General features: G+C 68.1%; 2 protein-coding genes across 2 annotated transcripts; one reads left to right on the plus strand and one right to left on the minus strand.

Moving 5' to 3' along the window:
* The first annotated feature begins 519 nt into the window (after positions 1–519).
* Positions 520–6,779, plus strand: FRMD1 (FERM domain containing 1). The gene is made up of 13 exons (XM_059699817.1): positions 520–591; positions 737–825; positions 1,380–1,470; positions 1,805–1,884; positions 2,066–2,139; positions 2,391–2,577; positions 2,667–2,822; positions 3,353–3,418; positions 3,497–3,565; positions 4,091–4,262; positions 4,741–5,076; positions 5,611–5,684; positions 6,532–6,779. The coding sequence occupies exons 2-13, from the start codon at positions 757–759 to the stop codon at positions 6,739–6,741; spliced, it is 1,584 nt and encodes a 527-aa protein (XP_059555800.1). The 5' UTR covers positions 520–591; positions 737–756; the 3' UTR covers positions 6,742–6,779.
* A 2,516-nt stretch (positions 6,780–9,295) lies between these two features.
* Positions 9,296–21,368, minus strand: KIF25 (kinesin family member 25). The gene is made up of 9 exons (XM_059702439.1): positions 21,348–21,368; positions 20,397–20,464; positions 16,080–16,154; positions 14,136–14,267; positions 12,654–12,830; positions 11,956–12,107; positions 10,745–10,927; positions 10,254–10,409; positions 9,296–9,603 (listed from the first exon to the last, which is right to left on the minus strand). The coding sequence occupies exons 1-9, from the start codon at positions 21,366–21,368 to the stop codon at positions 9,377–9,379; spliced, it is 1,191 nt and encodes a 396-aa protein (XP_059558422.1). The 3' UTR covers positions 9,296–9,376.
* Between the last annotated feature and the right edge of the window lie 128 nt (positions 21,369–21,496).

The raw sequence follows: 21,496 nt of genomic DNA on the forward strand, positions 1-21,496 counted from the left end.
ACAGGGCTGGGCCTCCCAGGTCCCAAGTCTGCAGGGCAGCCCGGGGGAGCCCTGAGTCTGAGCGGAGCTGGGGCAGGAGGAGGAGCAGGAGGAGGGGCAGGAGCGAGGAGAGCTGTGCACACCCTCTCACCACAGGGCCAGACCCCGGCAGCAGGAGGCCTGTACCTGCCGCGGGCTCTCGCACAGGGTGGGCGGGAAGTGACCGGGAAGTGACCAGGGGCCCAAGAGCGGGGCTGTCAGCTTGGCCCGCAGGGGACGGTGTTTCGGGGCGGGGTGGCCACGGCGCTGGCTCACTTCGCTGGGTGACCGTGCGCGGGAGGCTGGGAGGGTGGGTCCTACTGCCCCTCCAGCCCCTCCGGTGCCTCGCAGTGGCCCTGGTCCCGGCATCGGCGCGGCCCTCTCCTGTCCCGAGAGGAGGCGTGGTCGGGAGTCGGGGGGGCGGGGTGCGGGGGGAGGCCCAGCGAGTGTTTATTTGCATTCCAATCGCGCTGCTCACAGCCCAGCATTTACAGCCCGGACCCTGGCCCTGCCCTCGTCCTCCCCCAGCCAGGAGCTCCCCACAGCACCCCGTCTTGGGAAGCCTGCAGCTGGGTGAGTTTGGGGTCCGTGCACCTCAGCTGTGGCCGGACGGAGGGGGAGGGCCCGTCATGTGGTGGCTCATGTGGCCGTCCCTCCGGGTGGACGCAGACCATGGCTGCTGGGCCCGCCCTGCCGTCCTGACCGCTGTCTCCTGCAGGAGCAGCCCTGGCCGGAGAGATGGCCGTGGAGGGCAGGGACGTGCTGGTGCTGCTGCCCACGCAGGAGCGGCTGCGGCTGGTCATGGGGGTGAGCGCTGGGGAGGGGCTGGCTGGGGGGCCGTGGGGTGAGCAGGGGCCGTGGGGGGCCGTGGGGTGAGCAGGGGCCGTGGGGGGCCATGTGCTCATTGCCCTCCCCCCCGACTGGATCCTGTCACATTGTTGTTGGTCCTCACCTGGGGGTGGTTTTTCCATTGACTTTTAGAAAGAGAGGGAGGGAGGGAGGGAGGGAGGGAGGGAGGGAGGGAGGGAGGACGAGAGAGAGACATGGATGTGCTTCCACACGTGATCCAACCTGCATGCCCTTGGCCAGGCCCCGAACCGCTCAGCCCTGGTCTCAGGAGGGGCCTGCGATGGGCGGGGTCAGGGCCCAGCAGGGGCTCCCGGGGGCACCACAGTCCGCACCTGCCAGCCCGGGGTGGAGCGATCGCCCCTGATGAAGGCGGGGGCCTCCCCCCCGGGTTCTCACAGGCTGCCCTGGGGGGGGGGGGCTGGTCTTCAGTCACCAGGACCTGAGCGCTGGCTGTGGTCATGGAACAGCCTGGCCAGCCCCACCCCTCCTGCCCTGAGCCGCCCCTCTTGCAGGTGCAGGCCACAGGGTGGGAGCTGTTCAGGCAGGTGTGTGACGAGGCCGGCATCAGGGAGCCCCACTTCTTCGGCCTCTGCGTGGTCAGAAGTGAGTCAGCTCTGCCGGGGACCCTGACCTCCGACCCCACCGGGGCCGAGTCTGAGGGATCGTTCCTGCTCTCCCGGCCCCGGGAGCCCCGTCTGCTCCCAACTCCCGCTTCCGGACCCTGGCTGCTCGGTACCCGGCACCGCCTCAGCCCTGGGCTGGCCAGGCGGGACCCAGGGCCCCCCCCGTGCACTTGTCGCCTCCCACCAGGACGCGGCCCCTGCCCGGAGGGCTCCCTCCTCGGAGTCCGGCTCTGAGTGATTTCAGACGTGGCTCCCGGGCCTGAGCGGCCGCGGTGTCGCGGCAGCAGCTCCTCCCTCTCTGCTTCCCCTTTCAGACAACGAGTACCTGTTCATGGACCTGGAGCAGAAGCTCGGCAAGTACTTCTCCAAGGACTGGAGCCGGGAGCGGCCGGAGGTGCGAGGGCTGGGCGGGGTCCCGCTCTGCCCCCGGCCGCCCGCTGCCCCTCGTCCCGGTGCGTCCAGAGGCAGCCAGCGGGCTGGCGGCCCGGCTGCTAAGACCGGGGCTGAGCACGTGGCAGGCGACTCCTGGCGCGTCCACTCTCACCGTCCGCGTGGCCCTCTGCTCGCCCCCACAGGGCAGGAGGTCCAGGGCCCCCTTTGTGGCCTTCCTGCGGGTGCAGTTCTACGTGGAAGACGGGCGGCTGATCAGGTACGTGCAGGCCAAAGGGGTCCCCAGAGCGTGGAGGCCCCGCCGGGCCAGGCTGTCCTGTCGAAACCATGGGGCTGCGACCTCGGGGGCACAGCAATCCTTTGTGACGGGGTCCGTGAGGCCGCGTGAGAAGCGTGGGCTGTCAGGCGGGTGGGTTTGTTCTCTGGGCGGGGTGTGGGCAGGCACGGGGGGTTTGAGGTTTCTGCGTCCGGGGCAGCGGAGCCGCCCTCACCCACCCGCCCCCCGCCCAGCACCCGGACGGGCCGGCACCTGTACTACTGCCACCTGCGGGAGCGGGTGCTGCGGTCCCAGGGCACCCACTGCGAGGAGGCCTACTTCCTGCTGGCGGCCTACGCGCTGCAGGCTGACCTGGGCAACCACCGGGCCCGCGCCCACGTGGGGCGCTACTTCGAGCCCCAGGCCTACTTCCCGCAGTGGGTGAGGTGTGGCGTGGGGGCGGGGACCGCCGGGGCGGGGGGCGGCCGTGGGGGGGCAGGAGGGCCTCACGGCCTCTGCTCTGTGGTCAGATCATCGCCAGGAGGGGCAGCGCCTACCTCCTCAGGCACGTGCCCGCCCTGCACCGCGAGCAGCGGGGCCTGCGCCCCGGGGAGGCCGAGCTGCGCTACATCCGGGAGGCCTGCCGGCTGGAGGACGTGCCCGTCCACTTCTTCAGGCTGTTCAAGGTCCTGCCGGCACCGCGGGGAGAGGGGCTCAGGCCTGTGGCTGCCCCGGGCGGGGGGGGGGGGCCAGATGCGTGGCCACGGGGTGGGTGACACTGGCCCCGGGACCGGGACCCTCAGTGTGCGGGTGGCCCTCGTGGTGGAGCTGCTCCTGGCGGCGTGGCCTGGCCCCGGGAGCCGTCGCCGCAGGGAGGGTCCGTGTCCACGTCCGGGAACCAGCCAGGGAAGGGCCCTCCCACAACGAGGCCGCCCCACACTGAGCCGGGACAAGGGGCTGCGGGGGAGAAGTCACTGCAGCGCGTGTCCCGGCAGCGCGTGTCCTAGGCACTGTGTGTCCGGGCAGCTCGGCGCTCTCTCTGGGGAGTGAGGACGAGGCCTGTCAGCGGGGAGAAAGTCAGAGAGAGGAGGCAGGAATGGGGTCCGGATCTTGCCTCCAGGGAGGGAAACGGAGGGGCTGGGGGACCCTGCTTGTCTCTGGGGAGCCCCCTGACTTCCCATAAGGGGCCTGACCTCTGACATGGGTGTCCTTTTAGGATAAGAAGGAAGAAAGACCTACCGTTGTCCTGGGACTGACCCTCAAAGGAATGCAGGTCTATGAGGTGAGGGGTGGAGCCCCCAGAGACACCCCCCAGGGCTGGTGCCCCGTCGCCGGCCGACCCGGCCCCTGTGCCCTGCAGGAGGTGAACCACACTCCGCAGCTGCTCCACGACCTGCCCTGGCCCCGCATCGGGAAGCTGGCCGTTCTGGTGCGAGTCTGCCGGGTCTGGTTGAGGGGGACGGGTCTCAGCCCCGGGCCCAGGGGGGCCGCTCACGCTTGTCCAGTGTCAGCCATTTACCGGGCCCTCCGTCCTCCACCGTCCCGGCGCGGTGCCCAGGCTGGCCCCCGACAGCTCTGGCTCCCAAGGGGGCGAAATAAAGAGAACGAGGAGGAGGCAGAGACGCATGGCTGGCCAGCCGGCTTCCAGACACCCCACCCCCCACGTCCCAGCCCCTCAGGCCCCGGGGCCAGCACTCGGGGCGAAGGGCAGGTGGGCTCTGAGGCCTGGGGTCCGTCCAGGGACGTGCACCCCCCCCCCAGCCCCAGGGGAGTGTCGGGACTTTTCATAACCTCGAGCGGCGCCCCGCTTGCCTGTGCCCCTAAACACACGCGTGCCCGTGGGATTAGATGTGCCAACAGGAACCACGGCCGTCGCCCAGGGTGGGTCTGGCCGCGGGCTCACACGCTGCCCCTGCGGTCCTGGTCCTTGTCGATCCACCTCCTCCTCCTCCAGGGGAAGAAGTTCAAGATCCGGCCGGACGGGCGGCCCGCGGCCCGCAAGCTGGAGTTCTACACGGGCTGCGCCGCCCGCGCCCGCCACCTGCTGCGCCTGCTCCGCGCCAGCCACCAGCTGCACCTGGCCCTGCGGCCCGTGCTGGCGCAGCTGCGGCTGGAGGAGGCGCGAGGTGGGCGCTGCCCTCCGCCCCCTGCACCCCCACCTCCACCGTCCGGCCCTGTCATCTCCGGGCCTGGGGCGTGGGCGTGGCCTCCTGGCAGGCGTCCCCCCAGGAGGATCTGGTCGCCGGGTGGTGATCCCCGCCTCCCGCCCCCGGTGGGGAGCCCAGTGCAAGGGGGGCCGAGGGGTGCGAGTGCGTGAGCGCGTGTGTGCGTGCATGTGCCTGTGTGCGTGCATGCGTGTGCACTCCTGCTCGCGTGTGTGGCTGCTCAGCGGTCCCTCACACATGATGTGAGCTCCCGGCCCTGTGTGGGTTCACCAGTTGTGACACATCCCACCGGTGGCCCGGCTGTCGCCGTGGACAGGCAGAGCCCCCGTCTCCGGCAATCCTTCCCCCCACGCACTGCGTCTCCCGGGACCTCCATCAGACGAGGCGGCACCTCCATCCCCAGCGCTCACGTCGGCTTCCCTGCCGCCCCTCCCTGCAGAGAAGAAGTGTTACCGGGAGACGTACATCAGCGACACGCCGGAGCTGGGCCTGCGCCCCGCGGGCCACTGGGACAGCGGGGACAGCAGGGGCCGCAGCCAGCAGCTCCCCCACCGCCTCTCACTGCTCTCGGCCGACAGCCACGGCAGCTCCCACGCGTCTGGCGTGGAGCCTGGGGAGATGTCAGTGGATGAGCCCTCCGGGCCCACAGCCCTCCCCGGGGAGAGGGCGTCCTGCGGCTCCAGCCTCAGCCCCAGCAGCGGAGACACAGCGGGTGGCAGTGGAGGCCGGCCGGGGCACGAGGGGGACACGCAGGACCCGGGGCACCGGGGGAGCGGTGAGCGAGCCCTCAGCCAGCCGAGCAGGGTCGCAAGGTCGCTGCGCGGAGGCAGGACCGCGGGGCCGGGGCTGGGACAGGAGGGGCCTGCGGGGGTGGTGGGCGGCGGCGGCAGTGGCGGTCCTCCGTCCTCTTTGCTGCTGACCGCAGAGGCCTCGGCGCGCAGGACCCCGCTGGCCACACCCTCCTTTAGGTGGGCCGCGCGTGCCCAGGTTCCTCCCCTCCACCTGCACTGGCTTCAGTCACAGTCCCCACAGCGCTGTGACCAGTCACCACGGCGGGGCCTGGCCAGCGGCTCCTTGGGCTCAGGGCGCTTCCGCCGTGGGTCCTGGGTGTGTGCCCGAAAGTGGCGACTGCGGGGACCAGCCTCAGGGCCTGCCCACCAAGGGCCACCTGGGGTCACCCAGGCCCACCCAGGGTCACTCAGCATCACCAGGGCTGCCGGGGGCGAGGACCACCGGGCCCCCAGGGTTTGGGGCAGCCGTCCACGGGGCCAGAGCTGTCCGCCTGCTCACACCCCTCCCTCCCTTGCAGCCTCTGGCCCCCGGGCGGTGGTGCGGGTCACGCTGGTCAGCATGAGGGGCTGGAGCACCGAGGCCCTACACCAGGTACGCCCCGACCCCCGTGGCCCAGTCCACCCATGGGGCCCAGCGTCCCCTAGGCCCAGTGCGGCCCTGTCCACCTGCACCACCACCGTCCCCAACTGTGGGTGCCCACGGGTGCGGGGGCAACTCCACCTGCAGGAGCAGGAGGCCAGGCCAGGGGTTCCGGGTGCCCAGGCGGGGGGGGGGGGCGGGGGACAGGGGGGTCCAGGCCTGGCTGGGAGCTGGCCTGGGGGAGATGCCCTGGGAGGAGGAAGGACGTGGAGGGAGAGAGAAGCTGGCCAGAGACCCGGGTGGGGTCTGCCCGCGTGGCTGGGGCCCCGCCCCGGGTCTCTGAGGTCAGGCCTCCCTGCGCTGAGCAGGTGGCCCCAACAGGCCCGAGAGCAGCTCAGCAGGACCCCAGCCTGGACGGGACCAGGGCAGCTCAGAGCCGGGCCCCTGTGGCTCCTCCCGCGGGAGGGCTGCTCCTCACCCCGAGATGCTCCCAGACTGAGCTCATTCCTCAACTCCCCGAACCTCAGCAGAGACCCTGGTCCGATTGGTTAAAACAGAAACGAGAAAACCAGCCTCGGCCCGGCCCCTTGGAATGGGGTGGGTCGGCCTTGGGGAGGGGCCGGGCTCCCCACCGAGACCCCAGCTCCCCCTGGCGGGACTCCATCCCGCAAGGGTCCCCCGAGACGGACAGGAGTGGGCGGACCCCTGCCACTCACCCGCTGCCCGGGGACAGTGGGGGTGCAGGGCTCGGTGGGGGTCTGGGGGGGTTGGGGGGCTCAGCATTAGGGGGGCGGGTCAGATGGGGGAGCCGCCTCCCACGGGCTGCGACAGAGCAGGACTCCCCTGGGTCTCCCCGCAGATCCCGGGGGCGGCCCCCCGCCACGCCCACGCGGACCCGCTCACCCGCAGCCTGGAGGACCTGCGCCCGCGCCCCGCCCCGCGCGCTGCCCGGAGGCCCGTGCCCGCCCCGCGCAGCTGCCCCCGCGGCGTCGCGCCGGACCCGGGGCCCACGGCCCGCCTCTCCCTGGACCTCACGGGGGACCCGCGCCTGGAGGAGGTCGCGGTGTAGCCCCGCGAGGCTCGGTCCGCCCACGCACCGGCTCTGCGCGGCTCAGGGGCAGGGGCTGCTCACAGGGAGGCCCGCCCCGCAGCCAGCTCGGTCCACGGGGTGCGGCCCCGCCGGCCGCCAGCCTGACCCCCTCCTGTGCCCGCGGGGCCACCGGGGTCTCGGCGCCTCCTGTCGCGGTCGCGGTCACGTGTGGAGCGGACTCTGACTCGGCGCCGGCGGCGAAGAGCAGGCCCCGCTCGGGACACGGGGGCGAGTGGAGCTGGGCCTGTCCCGGGAGGGACCCGGGTTCCCTCCGCACGGACCCGCGTGGGCTCCGCCAGGCTCCCAGGCCCCTCCGCGGGCCTGGCCAGCTCTGTCCCCCAGACCCCCGGCGCCTGCCCCGTGCGCAGCGGTGTGGCCCCGGCCCCGCAGGAGCGCAGGGCGGTTCCGGGACACGCCTGGCTCTGCAGACCTCCCCTCAGCCTGGCTCCCCTGTGGCTCCCGGGCCTCCCCCCCCCCCCCCAGCCCAGCACCTGCACCCACACCCCGGCCGCCTCTCCGCTGAGCGGACCTGTCCGCCGCCGTCACGCGGCCTGAGTGCGTTCAGGTCGCTGGGAGCCGTCCCGCACGGCGGGTCCCGGACGCCATCGGGCTCCCCATGCTCTGCGCCTGCAGCCAGGGAAGCCTGCACGGGGCCCTCTGCCTGCTGCCCGCTGCCTGCGCCTCCCGCCCCCCTCGCCGCCACCAGAGGGCGCTGGCGGCACGCGCTGGGCCTGGGCATGGGGGGGAGCGGGGGGGGGGGGGGCTGGACTCGGGGTGGGGGGGCGCCTGGCAGCTCAGGGCTGTGGTCTCTGACCCGCCTCTGTGGGTGCAGACCGAGCTCCCCCTCATTCCTAACCCACCCCCTGGTTGAAGGTGCCAGCGCCAAGGGCCACGGGAGCGGGGCCCAGCGCGTCCCCCCCCCCGCGGACTGAGGAGCAGGGCGGGCCCTGAGGGCCCCATTTCTGTCCTTCCCCCGGCCTGTGGGCGGACATGGAAATGGTGTCCCCTAACCGCGGGAACCTCTGGTTGTCAGGGAGAGTGCGGCCGGGCCTGTCCCTAACCCTCCCAGGGTGGCCGCCCTGCCCGTCCCGCACCCCCCACCCCCCAAGTGCCAGCCCAGCTCCCAGTGAAGGGGTGGAGGGGTAGAGGGGGGCGGCCCACCCCTCGGGAGGGCGGAGGCTCCTTGGAAAAGCCAGAAAGAGAACCTCGCCCGGCCGGGTGGCTCAGTGGGTGAGCGTCGACCTATGAACCAGGAGGTCACAGTTCCATCGGTCGGGGCACATGCAGGGCTGTGGGCTTGGTCCCCCGTGCGGGGCGTGAGGAGGCAGCCGATCCGTGACTCTCTCATCACTGATGTTTCTGTCTCCCTCTCCCTTCCTCTCTCTGAAACCAGTAAGAACATATTTTTAACAAAATAAATAAAAGAGCATCTTTTCCTTTTGTGTCCAAAGGTCTCGTAGGCAAAATGTATCTCAGGAAACTGGGTCTGAACCGCGGGGAACGGGTGGCTCCCGGCCCCCGAGGAGTGGTGAGCGCTGGGTGACGAGGCGTGGCCCTCGGCTGTGGGTGCACCTGGCAGCCCACGCTCTCCCTCACACGTGTCCCTGTGGCTGGAAGGAAGGCCACCAGGTCCCTCTGGACGCCCAAGAAGCAGGTGGTGGCTCGGGAAAATGTAGGCAGAAATGACCCACCCCCCAGCCTGGCTGGCCAGGTTTGGACAGAGGTCAGAGGTCAAGCCCGTGGATCTAGACTTAAGGACCGCCGAGGGCTCGTTCAGCGCCACGCCTGGGCCAGCCTGCAGGGCTTGCTGGGGCCTGGGCCTGGATTCCGGGCGCTGCCGTGGCTGCTGTCCTGCTGGCGTGGGACTTAACAGGGAGCCGGGGCAGTTTGGTTTGGCAGGAGCTGCCAGGGCAACCTGGTGTGGGGGGGGGGTCCCCAGGATATTCCCAGTGTCCCAGCCACAGGCCCAGGCCCAGAGTGCACCTGGGACCAGGCAGCTCGTGTGTGAACTCGCGTCCCACGCCCGCGGCCTGGGTCCCCGGCCTGACCGGCTCTTAGAGGCAGACTCTGGAGACAGGACACTCTTCTCCAGAAAAGCGCTCGCCGTGCCTGCCACCGCCCACCCCGGGGTGAGGATGGAGGACGGGCCTCATCCAGAACCGGGGGGCAGACAGGTCCCCGCCCAGCGGCCAGGTGTCCCCATGGGGCCCGGGGACTTGGAGGGGGTGGCTCCTCGTCCCCCCAGACGGGGCAGTGACCCCGGAGGCCGCCAGCCCCCTGCCTGCTGGGACCGCGCTGTGCAGAGGACACGGAGCCGGGGACGTGGAGTTTGTCGGGGACACAGAGCCACCCCTGGGCCCAGGTCGGGTTCTGGACCCTGAGCGCAAACCCGGGAGCTTGGCCGGGTCGGTGCGAGGAGCTGGCCTTGGGGCTCCGTGTGCTCCCCAACACACCCTGCCCGACAGCACCGCTCTGCTCCGCGCTGCCCCCAGGACCCGCCTCCCGGGGCTCCCGCTGCCGTGGCCGCGTGGCCTGGCTGGCCCGTGGGCTCCGTGTTCGTGGCCGTCACCTTGGAGAAAACCAGGGCCGTCACGTCCCATGTAAAGAGTTCATTTCAGGCGTGAACATCACATGTGCCGTCGTGGCAGGAAACAGGTGGGGGGGACGCAGCCCACAAGCACCCGCGCTCCTCACGGGGGCCCCTGGGGGCTGGGCGGCCCCGCCCCTCCTGCCGCTCCACCTGCCGCGCGCGGACCCCAAAACCCAGGCTCTGCAGCGTCTCGGCCACGTGCTCCCGGCCGGGGGACACGCAGATGATCACCAGCAGCTTGGCGTCGCCTCCTTTAAAGAGAGAAGTGACGAGAGCCCTTGAGGGAAGGAAGGCCCTGGCGGGGGAGGCGGCCTGTGGGCGCGGCCACAGGGGGCCCAGGGGCCCAGGAGCCACAGCGTCTTCCCTCCAGGCCCTGGGACTGAGACCTGACACCAGGCCCGAGGGCCCCCGGGTTGGGGGGGACGCCAGGCTCCCAGTGGGACTGGCGCCCCCTTTGCCTTAAGGACAATGCGGGGGGGGGGGGTGAGCAGTGTGGGGCGGGGAGGGGGGTTGCAGGGAAGGAGGAGCTGAGGGACCAGGAGGGACGTGCCCCCGCCGTGAGCGAGGCGGCTCCCCATGTCCCCACTGCTTATGGGGGCACTGGCCCTGGGGGATCAGAGCCCCGGGGGTCTCTCAGGCGCAGAACCATAAAGTGTAACCCTGGGATCTGCTCCCCGCAGACCAGGATGAGCTGCGGCTCAGAACAGGGCCCCTCCCCCATGTTTGGGTCCTGTCCCCCGGCCCTGCAGTCCCCGGGAAGGAGCCGGCCGCGTGCGCACCCGCATACCCGCCCGGGAGGACAGCAGAGTGCGGAGTGGGTGGGCACACGGTGCTGGGAACATCGAGGAGGGACGCGGACCTGAGAGCCGGGGGGCCCCGGAGTCTCAGGGACACGAGTTACCCAGGGCGTCCTGCAGCAGGTGGGTGAGCTTGCTGTTGCGGTAGGGAACGTGGGCTCGGCGTGCCGCCAGGGCCCCCAGGACGTCCGCCAGGGCCGCCAGGCTCCGGTTGATGAAGGACGCCTCCCTCAGGGCTGGTCCCCTCGCTCCAGACGCGCCTGCGACCGTCAGACACGGAGGCGGAGGCGTGAACCAGGACAGCAAATGGGGGCTCCAGGCAGGAGGCACCGGGAGTCCCTCCCGGGACAGCACGAGGTCGGGACACCTTCTCGCGACAACCTACACGGCCACCGACGGGGGCGCCCTCACGGGGGCCAAGCCCTTCGCTCCCGGACTGGCCCGGGTGGTTGCAGGGGGCAAGGATTTGAAGGTCACCTTGGAGGGGGCCCCATGCTGGGGACCCGCGGTGGCTGCTCACAACCCCTCGGACAGGAGCCCACACCCAGCTCACCCAGGAGGACGCTCGCCCACCACGCAGACGCCAGTCACTCACCTGCACACTCGCTGCCCGCCAGGTCCACCAGCTGCAGCCGGGCGCGCACCTGCTCCGCGGGCCGGGCCCCCGGGGACCCGGGGGAGGCTCTGCGGGGAGCGGGCGGCCTCCTCCCTGTTGCCGGCGGCGACGGCGAGGGGCAGCCGGGCGCCCGGGGCAGCGACGGGCTGGACCGCGGCTCAGCTGCAAGGACAGTGGCACAGGTGTTCCGGAAGCTTCCCTCACCTTGCGTCTGCGCCCTGAGCTCCACCCCAAAGGGACGGAGACGGGCGGGCGCGTGAGGCTGAGCGGCTGCACGGAGGGAGCGTCGCCGCCTCTGCGGAAAGTCGTCCCCGAACACGGCCGGCTCCCGAGGAAGGGCCGGTGGTGACACCGCGAAACCCGCTCAGAAACCAGCCGCCTGGCCGCACGGGCGCGGACCCACCGTTCCTGCTGGGAGCCCACAGACCGACCTCGCCTCACGGGAGAGGGTGTCAGCTCCGTCCGGCGCTGCTTCTGAACAGACACCCGACGAGCGCAGTCACCGCGGAACAAGGGCCGCGGAAGCACAGCGTCGAACAGCGTGGGAACCGGGTGCCGTCGCCTGTGCGGGCACTGGCTCGGGCTCGATGGTCAGGGCTCCCACAGCGGGAGCCGCACCCCCTGCCGCTCGGGGGCGGTTCTGGGCTGGTGGGCGCCGGCCGTCCAGTGGCACCTGCACCCCTTCCCCCGCGCCCGCCGCCTGGGGGCCTCGGGCTGTGGCCGAGTGAGGAGTCCCGTGGGGTGTCGGCCCGAGGCCAGGCTTTTACTTCTGTGGTTAATCCTCACCCGAGGACGTTTCCCATCGGTTTTTAGAGAAAGTGGGAAGGAGGGGGAGAGACCGAGAGAGACATCGATGTGAGAGACACATCGCCCGGTTGCCTCCCGCACGCACCCGACCTGGGCCGGGATCCAGCCTGCAACAGAGATGCGTGCCCTTGACTGGAATCGAACCCAGGACCCTTCCGTCCTTGGGCCGATGCTCTATCCACCGGGCCACACCAGCCTGGGCCAGATCGGGCTGCTGCCCAGGCCGGTGCTGCCAGCGGCTGACTGTGGGCACCGCGTGGACCCCAGACCCTCCGAGGACGCGGCCGCCGTCCCCACCCCGGGGGCCTGTGAGGCCTCAGACCTGCGGGCGCCCACGTGACCGAAGTCGCGTGCAAGCTGACCGGGCGCAAAGGGCCACTTACGGGTGCTGTCCCCGGAGGCGGCCGCGGTCAGAGTCACCGTGACGACCAGGTGCGAGCGAGAAGAATCTGCGTGCACGGAGGTGGCGCGCCTGGCCCGGAGCTGCAGGCCGGCCCCCACGAGCTCCACCAACTCCCCTGCGCTCCCGACAGACCTGCAGGGGCGACAGGGCGACCCTCACCCAGACCAACGTTGGAAAGCGAACGCGTCACTTCTGTTGACGCTGCCCACCTGCTCGCCCCACACAAGCCGCCGACACAGTCCGGCCCCTCCTTCCGCAGCCAGCGCTCGTCTCTGCCACACATTCAGGGGTCACGGTTTCACAGTTTATTTTTTAAATATATTTTTATTGGTTTCAGAGAGGAAGGGAGAGGGAAACATCCATGATGAGAGAGAATCATGGATCGGCTGCCTCCTGCACGCCCCACACTGGGGATCGAGCCCGCAACCCCGGCCTGTGCCCTGCCCGGGAATTGAACCGTGACCGCCTGGCTCCTAGGTCGACGCTCAGCCCCTGAGCCCCGCCGGCCGGGCTGCTTTGCGATTTTGAAAGGGAATTCTAGGGCACACTGACATGTGCAGCGTGCACGAAGCACGGAGTCTCAGCGAACGTTCATGGACAAAGGGGCTGACTCGGCGACCCGGGTGGTGGGGAGGTCGCTCCCCCAGGAGCCCACACGCGGCGCCCGGAGGGACTCACAGGCAGGTCAGCGGGGACACCTCCGTCCTCCCCTCCCTGGTGGTCAGCACCTCGCGCCTGAGCCGGGCCGTCGCCGTGCAGCCGTCTTTGGCCAGGAGGTCGAAAATGTCGTTGTTGTAAACCTCCACGATGGAGACCTGGACCCCGGGTCGCTCTGAGGGATCTTCTGACATAAGCCTGGGGGGCAGGGGCGGGGGCGGGAGACACGTGACACAGGAGAGAAGCCGTCGGGGACGTCGGACACCCCTCGAGGCAGCGGCCAGAGGTGGTTCCGAGGGGACGCGCTCCTACGCCCAGAAGCCCGTGCGCCCCTGAATGCCGGGCCGGTCACCACCGGCCACGCTGGGGACAGTCAGCCGTGTTTCTTTTTAAAATACACTGTGATTGATGTCAGAGAGGACGGGAGAGGGAGAGAGAAGCATCAAGGATGAGAGAGAATCACGGATCGCCTGCCTCCTGCACGTCCCACACTGGAGATGGAGCCCGCCACCCGGGCCTGTGCCCTGAGCAGGAACCCTGACCTCCTGGTTCCTAGGTCGAGGCTTAGCCACTGAGCGCGGCGGCCGGGAGAGGGTGAGGAACGGTGTCGGGAACGCAGCGTTTGTACCGCGTCACCATCCCGATCAACGCGTCAGCCTCCAGTCCCTGGGTTCCGAGCCCACAGACCAGGAAGCGTGGAGGCGGCGGCCCCGGCCTGGTCGCCCACGGGCTCTGGGAGCTGCAGAGGCCATGCCGGCCGCGAGGACAGCGGACAGCGGGCGGTCAGCGCCGGCCGGCCGTGCGGCTTCTTTAGTGGAAACTCTGCTCTGTTACTGGGAAGACTGAGACCCGAACTCTCGGCTCAGTTCCAGAAGCGCCTGCCACGGCGCCAGGACCTCCCCGGCTCCAAAAATAACTAACTTCTCACCCTGGCTGACGGACAAAGTTTAAAGATAGGGGTGCTGAGCCCTTAGGGAAAACCCCAGGGCCCCCAAGGGCTGGGCGACCGCAGCCGGCCCTCCCTCCCCCTCGTCCCTGCGACAGACGATCTGATTCCAGCTCCTGCGCTTGGTGCCCACGAGAGGCCGAGCCCCGGCCGGGAGCCCGGTGACCAGGACGCGTCTGCACCTGAGGGACACGCCTGGCGGCCCCCAGGACAGGAGAGCGAGGACCCCGGCCATGACACCCTCGAATGAGCAGCTGGAAACGCCACGACGGCTGCACTGGAAGGAAACGTAAGCTCAATTCTCTGGAAAAAGCCTGTCGGCAAAGAGCCTGCATTTCTCGATTCTCAGCGGCGGGGGTGCCGGGGCGCCCCAGGGACGGCGAGGCCTCAAAGGGAGGACCTAGCGAGCCAACCAGGGTGCGCTGACCCCTCAGTGCGGCCGATTCTGCAAACAGCGCTGGGAGGCAGCCACCTCGCCCCAGGCAGCCCCAGCCTCGCCCCGAAGCCGCAGCGAAGGGCCTCGCGGGCAGGCCCGCTCCTCCCGCGGCCGCCGGTACCTGAAGAGCTCCCGGGCGGCCCTGGGGATGAGTCCCGCGTCGCCCTGCGCCGCGCCCGGGGGCTGCGGGCCCAGCATGGTGTAGGTCTTCCCGCTCCCGGTCTGGCCGTAGGCCATGATGCAGACGTTGTACCTGGAAGTGAACGGGCTCAGCGTGCAGCCACACGGCTCCAGGGGACCTGTCCCCCATAGGAGAGCCTCCCCCGGCACCGCGTCTGTGACGGCCTTGCTCACGGCCCCTCCTAGACCTGCGGCCCCGGTTTGCTAAGAGGTCCCGGGGCTGCCTGGTTGCGCAGCAGGGACTGAGCCAACCAGTCACACACGCATCCCCTCGCCATGTTTCCCGTGTCAGCGTTCCCTTGTGGGACCCAGGCAGGTCCCCAACCCCAGTGCATGGCCCCTCGAGGAGTCCCACCCCCAAGTCCACTTACTCCAGCTTCCGGGGCTGCAGGGGGGTTACCAGGCTGCCTGTGCCCTGGCGGGTGCTCAGTGGTCGGAGCACCGGCCGCGCCCCGGAGGGGGAGGGTGTGGGTCCTGGTCCAGGGCACGTGCTGGGCTGCAGGCTCCTCCCCGCCCTGGTCAATGCCCGTGCAGGGGGCAGCCAGTCCACGTCTCTCTGCCCCCTCCCTCCCACACTCTAAGAATCAATGGGAAAACATACGTGGGGGGGCGGATTTAAACAGTCAGGCTTTCGTGTACACGAGAGAGGAGGGAGCTTGCACGATTCCCTGTGAGGATCTAAAAAGGCACCCACTGCATAGGCGGCCAGCGCTGCGGACAAGAGCATAGCAAGGGCACACCTCCTCCTGCACTGCTCTCCCGGGGACTTGGGAGCCAGGAGGGCCAGGTCCCCTCTGTGCAGGCTGCTGTCCCCCGACACTGCACTTTGGGGTGCTGCCCCGCAGCTCACTTCACAGAAGATGAGGAATCCTGGCAACCCACACTTCCTGCCACTTGGGTTACGAGCCCCGATGCCAACGGGAGGACCCAAACATTTAAAGAATATTTGACATGTTCTTGCCGTGCAGGCGCAGCTGAGGGGCCCTGCACGCACCGCATGTCCCGCGCCCTCCCTGGCGCGTCTGCGTGTCTGTCTGGGGAGGACCCCTGACTGCAGCAGGGACACGAGCTCTTTTATTTTTAAAAATATTTTTATTGACTTTCAGAGAGAGAGGAAGGGAGAGGAAGAAACATCAGGATGAGAGAGAATCACAGATCAGCTGCCTCCTGCACGCCCCACACTGGGGATGGAGCCTTCAACTGGGGCCTGTGCCCTGACCGGGAATCAAACTGTGACCTCCTGGTTCATGGGTCGACGCTCAGCCACTGAGCCGTACGGCCGGACGCACACAAGCTTTTAAAGGGTCTTTCAAACCATGAGGCATCCCGAGGCCAAATGCTTAGGACGCAGCCGTACAGGCAGCTCCGGCGAAGGTCGCGCCAACCACCGGCCTTTGCTGTTTCTGGAATCTGTTCACTAAAGAAAGGCTCTCCCAGCCTCTCGCCCTGGCTGGTGTTTCTCAGTGGGTAGAGCGTCGGCCTGCGGACCAAAGGGTCCCGGGTTCGATTCTGGTCAGGGCACAGGCCTGGGTTGCGGGCTCGATCCCCAGTGTGGGGCGTGCAGGAGGCAGCTGATCAGTGATTCTCTCTCATCATAGATGTTTCCATCTCTCCCTCTCCCTTCCTCTCTGAAATCAATAAAAATATATTAAAAAACAAAAGAAAGAGCGAGCTCTCCCGGGTTCCAGTGGAGGACGTGCCCCGTGGAGGTCAGACCCAGGACCCCCTGAAGCAGGGCCTCGGGTGGCAGCGGGTGGCGAGGGGGGGACGTGAGGTGCAGACACGCGGCCCTGGGACCTGACCCCACAGCAGTCACAGGCACCCGAGCCTTCCACTCACGTTTGCACGGAGCTGTGCCCACTGACCGTACCACGTCCCAACTCACCCGTCCAGCAGGGACGTGAGCAGGGGGCACACGTCTGCAAACACCGCGGCCTGGCCCTCCGCCGGGCCGTAGACCCTGAGGAGCAACGCGACATGGGGCGTCGTTAGGGGGAGGGGACTCTGGTACCAACACCCCAGCTGGGAACACCCCCCTGTGCTCCCCCCACACCCCGACGCCGTCCAGACTCCTTGTTTCCATCAATAAAAGATTGTAGCCCAGCCAGTGTGGCTCAGTGAGCATTGACCTATGAACCAGGAGGCCTCGGACCAATTCCTGGTCAGGGCACGTGCCCGGGTTGTGGGCTCAATCCCCAGTGGGGGGCGTGCAGGAGGCAGCCGATCCATGATTCTCTCTCATCCTTGATGTTTCTCTCTCTCCCTCTCTCTCCCTCTCCTTTCCTCTCTGAAATGAATAAAAATATATTTTAAAATAAAAGGTTGATTTTATCACTTTTCAAGGCAGCAGGGGGTGAGGCAGATGGAGAGTCATTTCCAGGCGTTGAAAGGGAAGGAGCTGAAGCAAAGCGATGGATGTTTGCAGCAGCAGAGAGGACGCGGGAAGGAAGCCGAGTCCTGCGGCCCAACAGCTCCCGGGAGTCGGTCCGACAGCGACACGTCAGCATCGCCCTCTGCGGGCGTCCGGTGAGTATCATTCAACGTCACGGCCAAGCTCTTCGCGTGCCGTCTTCCTGGCTGGTCAGTGCAGGGACGTCAGCCGCACAGCGGGACCCATGCCCGCTCTGACGGGCCGTGGCCAGACGGCGCAAACGCGAGGAGGCAGGGGCTCCCGCAGCCGCGCCCGAGACCGGATGGAGGCGACCAGACGGCAGGCGTCGGCGGAAGACCCAACACGCAAAACAAGCACGCGGTTCTGTGTGTGGGATCGAACGTGCGTTCATTTTAAACGTGTTTCCTGGACACACGTTTCTGTTTAGCTGCCGCCAGACTAGACAGCTCCTGCCGTGGGAGCAGCACGTGACTGTCGGACTCCGGCCCTGCCCCCGAGGCTGCCTGTGCCGCACCTGGGAGGCCACGCAGAGCGAGCGAGTGAGCGAGGGTGAGGGGGCGCTCCTCGATGACCTTGTAACCGTCCACCCCCAAGTCAATCCAATATGAACGCAGAAGGGACAGCGAGCGGCCAGGGTGCCTGGGCTCCCATGTGACCCAGGCCCGCTGGCGACTCAACCGGAACCCGCCGTGGCGGCCGCAGCGCCCGCCTCAGTGCATGGAGGCCATGGGGGACAGCCGTCCGTCCGCCTCTCTGAAGGGGGTGGCGCTTTTAGAAATCACGGCATCGCCGTCGTCACACGCCGAAGTTAGTGGTGCCAACGTAAGAAACCTCAAACCTGCGAAGAACTGTTGTGAGTTTGAGCCGAAAAGGCCAGCACACGCCGGGAGCAGCGTCGCCATGGCACCTGGTTTTGCATGACAGTCACAGGAGAAGACGTGCGCGGGTCATGGGAAGGCCACTGGCGCTGGATTAGGGAGGCGGGAGAAAGCGAAGGGAGGGGGCGGGAGGGGGTGGGAGGGGGCGGGAGGGAGGTGGGGGTGAGGAGGGGGCGGGAGGGGGCCTCTGGAATTGGATAACAAGTAAAATGATAGGCACACACTTCTTTCTAGGCAGGTGGGTGCAGGGTCGTTAACACAACAATGAACTCACGACCAGCCGTGCCCTGGGGGGTCCGGAAAGAGGAAATCACTGTCACCTTCCAGGGACCTGTTATCGCGGGTGCGGATGCACAAGGACCACGGGCTGTCACGGTGGAGACTGACCTGGTCAGGGAAGACGCCCGCCTCGGAGGTGACCAGCCACCATAAACTCCTTTCAATGAAGTTTCCGTTTCCGGCCACCCTGTGCGGTCTCTGTAGGGCCTCCCCTGAGCTGCCAGGTCAGCACCGGCCCCTTCTCACCCACAGCAGCGACTCCTTAACATCGTCCCCTGAAGGTCAATGTCCGCGTTTCTCCATCACTAATAACTTTATGTTCCCGTCAGTTTTCCAAAACCCTGACACAAGCCAGGTGCTGGGTGAGCACGCAGCTGTCCCCCAGGCCTCCACCTGTGAGCACAGCTGACCCCCAGGCCTCCACCTGTGAGCACAGCTGTCCCCCAGACCTCCACCTGTGAGCACAGCTGTCCCCCAGGCCTCCACCTGTGAGCACGGCTGACCCCCAGGCCTCCACCTGTGAGCGCGGCTGACCCCCAGGCCTCCACCTGTGAGCGCGGCTGACCCCCAGGCCTCCACCTGTGAGCGCACGGCTGTCCCCCAGGCCTCCACCTGTGAGCGCACGGCTGTCCCCCAGGCCTCCACCTGCGAGCGCGGCTGCCCCCCAGGCCTCCACCTGTGAGCACACGGCTGTCCCCCCAGGCCTCCACCTGTGAGCGCGGCTGCCCCCCAGGCCTCGAACCTGGGCAGGGGTGGCTGTCCCCCAGGCCTCGAACCTGGGCAGGGGTGGCTGTCCCCCAGGCCTCGAACCTGTGAGCACACGGCTGCCCCCCAGGCCTCCACCTGTGAGCGCGGCTGTCCCCCAGGCCTCCACCTGTGAGCGCACGGCTGTCCCCCTGGCCTCCACCTGTGAGCGCGGCTGCCCCCCAGGCCTCCACCTGTGAGCGCGGCTGCCCCCCAGGCCTCCACCTGTGAGCGCGGCTGCCCCCCAGGCCTCCACCTGTGAGCGCGGCTGCCCCCCAGGCCTCGAACCTGGGCAGGGGTGGCTGTCCCCCAGGCCTCGAACCTGTGAGCACACGGCTGTCCCCCAGGCCTCCACCTGTGAGCGCGGCTGCCCCCCAGGCCTCCACCTGTGAGCACGGCTGCCCCCCAGGCCTCCACCTGTGAGCGCGGCTGCCCCCCAGGCCTCCACCTGTGAGCGCCGCTGTCCCCCAGGCCTCGAACCTGGGCAGGGGTGGCAGCGTTTTCTGCGCTGAGCGTTTTGGGTTTCGTAAGCATCATAACAAGAAACCCTGAGTCTCCCCAGCCAGCGAGGAAAGGGACAGGTCCTGCCGCCTGTCGAGGCTCCATGGGCATCGACCACGGTTGGCGGCTGGGGACAGAGAAAGCAGCTGGGGCCACGGGCGCGGGCGGTACCACCACCAGCTCCACAGCAGAGCCTGGGAGGGGCCGTTCGTAAGATTCAGGAGCAAATATCTGTGACGTTCATGCATCGTCAACAAAGTCGGTTCGACGAGACACAGACCCGACCCTCCCCAGGCCAGACATAGAGGGAGCGGGAACCTGGCACCCCCAGCACGAAGCGCCTCCCCCTTGCGCGGCGCCCGAGGTCCCTGCAGGCGCAGTTAACACAGCGAATGGAAAGGGCGCCGTGTCCTGGGACGTGAAGGCGCAGCTCGTGAGGACGTTAGCTTTTCCAAAGTCAGTTCATAAGCTTACCTGCCCCCCCCACCCCCCACGTCACATAGGCCATCGGGTCTGGGGAACGAGACAATTTGACTACAAAATTTATTCAACAAAACGAAGAGCAAGAAGGAAGGAAACCCTTGGAGACGAACAGTGTGGGGCTTGAGGTGACGCAATCGGCCACGGGAAGGAGCCGACGCCGCCGGCCGGAGAGCAGACCTGGAAACGGGGCCGTGGCCGTGGGGTGTGCCCCGGGGGACGGGCATCCCGCCACGGGAGAGGAGCTCCGGCCCGTGCTCTGCAGGGGGCGGGCCAACGTGGACAAGACAGAACTGGACCCGTTCCTTAGGCGACACACCGGCTACATCCCGAACGGAGCACAGGCGTCACGGGGAGAACCCGGTTTTATCTTCATTTTTTAAAAAATATATTTTACTGATTTTTTACGAGAGGAAGGGAGAAGGACAGAGAGTTAGAAACATCGATGAGAGAGAAACATGGATCAGCTGCCTCCTGCACACCCCCTACTGGGGATGTGCCTGCAACCAAGGTACATGCCCTTGACGGGAATTGAACCTGGGACCCTTCAGTCCGCAGGCCGACGCTCTATCCACTGAGCCAAACCAGTCAGGGCTATCTTCATTCTTTCCCGGTCACGCTGTGGCGGCTTTTCCAAGAATTCCCTGGCTCCCCAGGCCCCGCCTGCCTCCTGCTCTCCTGCGACCTTCTCGGTTCCTGCTTTCTGTTTGGGCCCTGATCCCACTTTAGCTTTCGCACCAGGTGCGCCGTGTAGAGCGAGGCCCTTCACCTGTGCACCTGGCGCCCACGTGCTCCAGCCCCGGGTGCGGAAAGTGTGTCCCTGCTGCTTCGCCATTGGCCACCCGATGGGGTGACGGCACCTCCTCCTCAGACCCCACGGGAAGGCCTGTCTGTGACTCCCCTCCAACGGCCCCTGACAAGCACTGACCTCTCAAAGGTAAACGTCTTGTGGACGGAGTGGTGGCCGGGCCGGCTCCACTGCACCAGGATGGTCTCCTAATGGGAAAGGGTGAAGGCGGTGAGGCCTGGCCAGGCTCAGCGGCGACCCCGCCCAACCCGAGGACAGAGCCCGGGACACAGCCCCGCCCGCTCCATCGCCGTCTGCGCGCGTTTTCCCGGACGGCACGGCTGAGTGGCCGGGACAGAGACCGTCTGGCCCTCAGAGGCGGCAACCCTGACCCTTGGCCCTTCGGAGGGTCTGCTGCCCGATGTGGGGGCCAAAGTCAGGGCCAGGGAGGGAGCCGAGGCCCCTGAGGGCGCATGCACACCGGGACTTCCTGGCTCAGCAGCGAGTGCGGACGCGGGGGACGGAGCTGCGCAATGGGGCTCCCACTCGCTTGTAGTGACTTTGCCCGTGACAGCCGCCAGCCGCGCGCAGGGCCGCCAAGGCCGTGTCCAGCCAGAAACGCGCCTCAGCTCAGACTCACTTACAGCAAAAACGTCTGAGCTGGTTCCACTTCTAAAGCCAAATGCAAACTCATGGAGAAACGGGGGACAGGGAAGAGTTAAGGAACAGCCCTGGCCGGGTGGCTCTCTCAGCTGGACATCCGGGCACCCAAAGGCTGGGGGTCCGCTCGCTGGTCGGGTGCGTATGGGAGGGGCTCCGGGTCCTGTCACCCCAAACTCTGAAGCAGATACGGGCGCGGCCTCGCGGGAAGGGCAGAGCCCAGGCTCCTGGCTCCAAGCCCGTCTGACCGAGGCTGCCGGCCCCCTCCCTGCGGCCTGGTCTCTGGAATTCCTCTAAAGTCACGCCAACGTGCAACCCCAGTGCCCGGGCGAGCTGCACAGGAACTCCCCCAGAGGGCTGGGTGTCTCCAGACCCTACACTTCAGTCACAAAGACAAACAAACGAGAAATGCAAAGGCTGACCAGGCCTCACCCTGAGGCTCAGCGACACCATCTAGGAGCCTAAGGAGCCACAAAACAAGCCTGAACCCAAGGCCCCGTGGCGCTCAGCACCGGGGAGCCCTGGGTGCGAAACGGCCCGGAGCAGAGTCTGACCTTCGCCAACAGCTCGAGGCCCCTCCT

The sequence above is a fragment of the Myotis daubentonii genome, chromosome 6, assembly GCF_963259705.1.
Source record: "Myotis daubentonii chromosome 6, mMyoDau2.1, whole genome shotgun sequence".
Classification (NCBI taxonomy): domain Eukaryota; kingdom Metazoa; phylum Chordata; class Mammalia; order Chiroptera; family Vespertilionidae; genus Myotis; species Myotis daubentonii.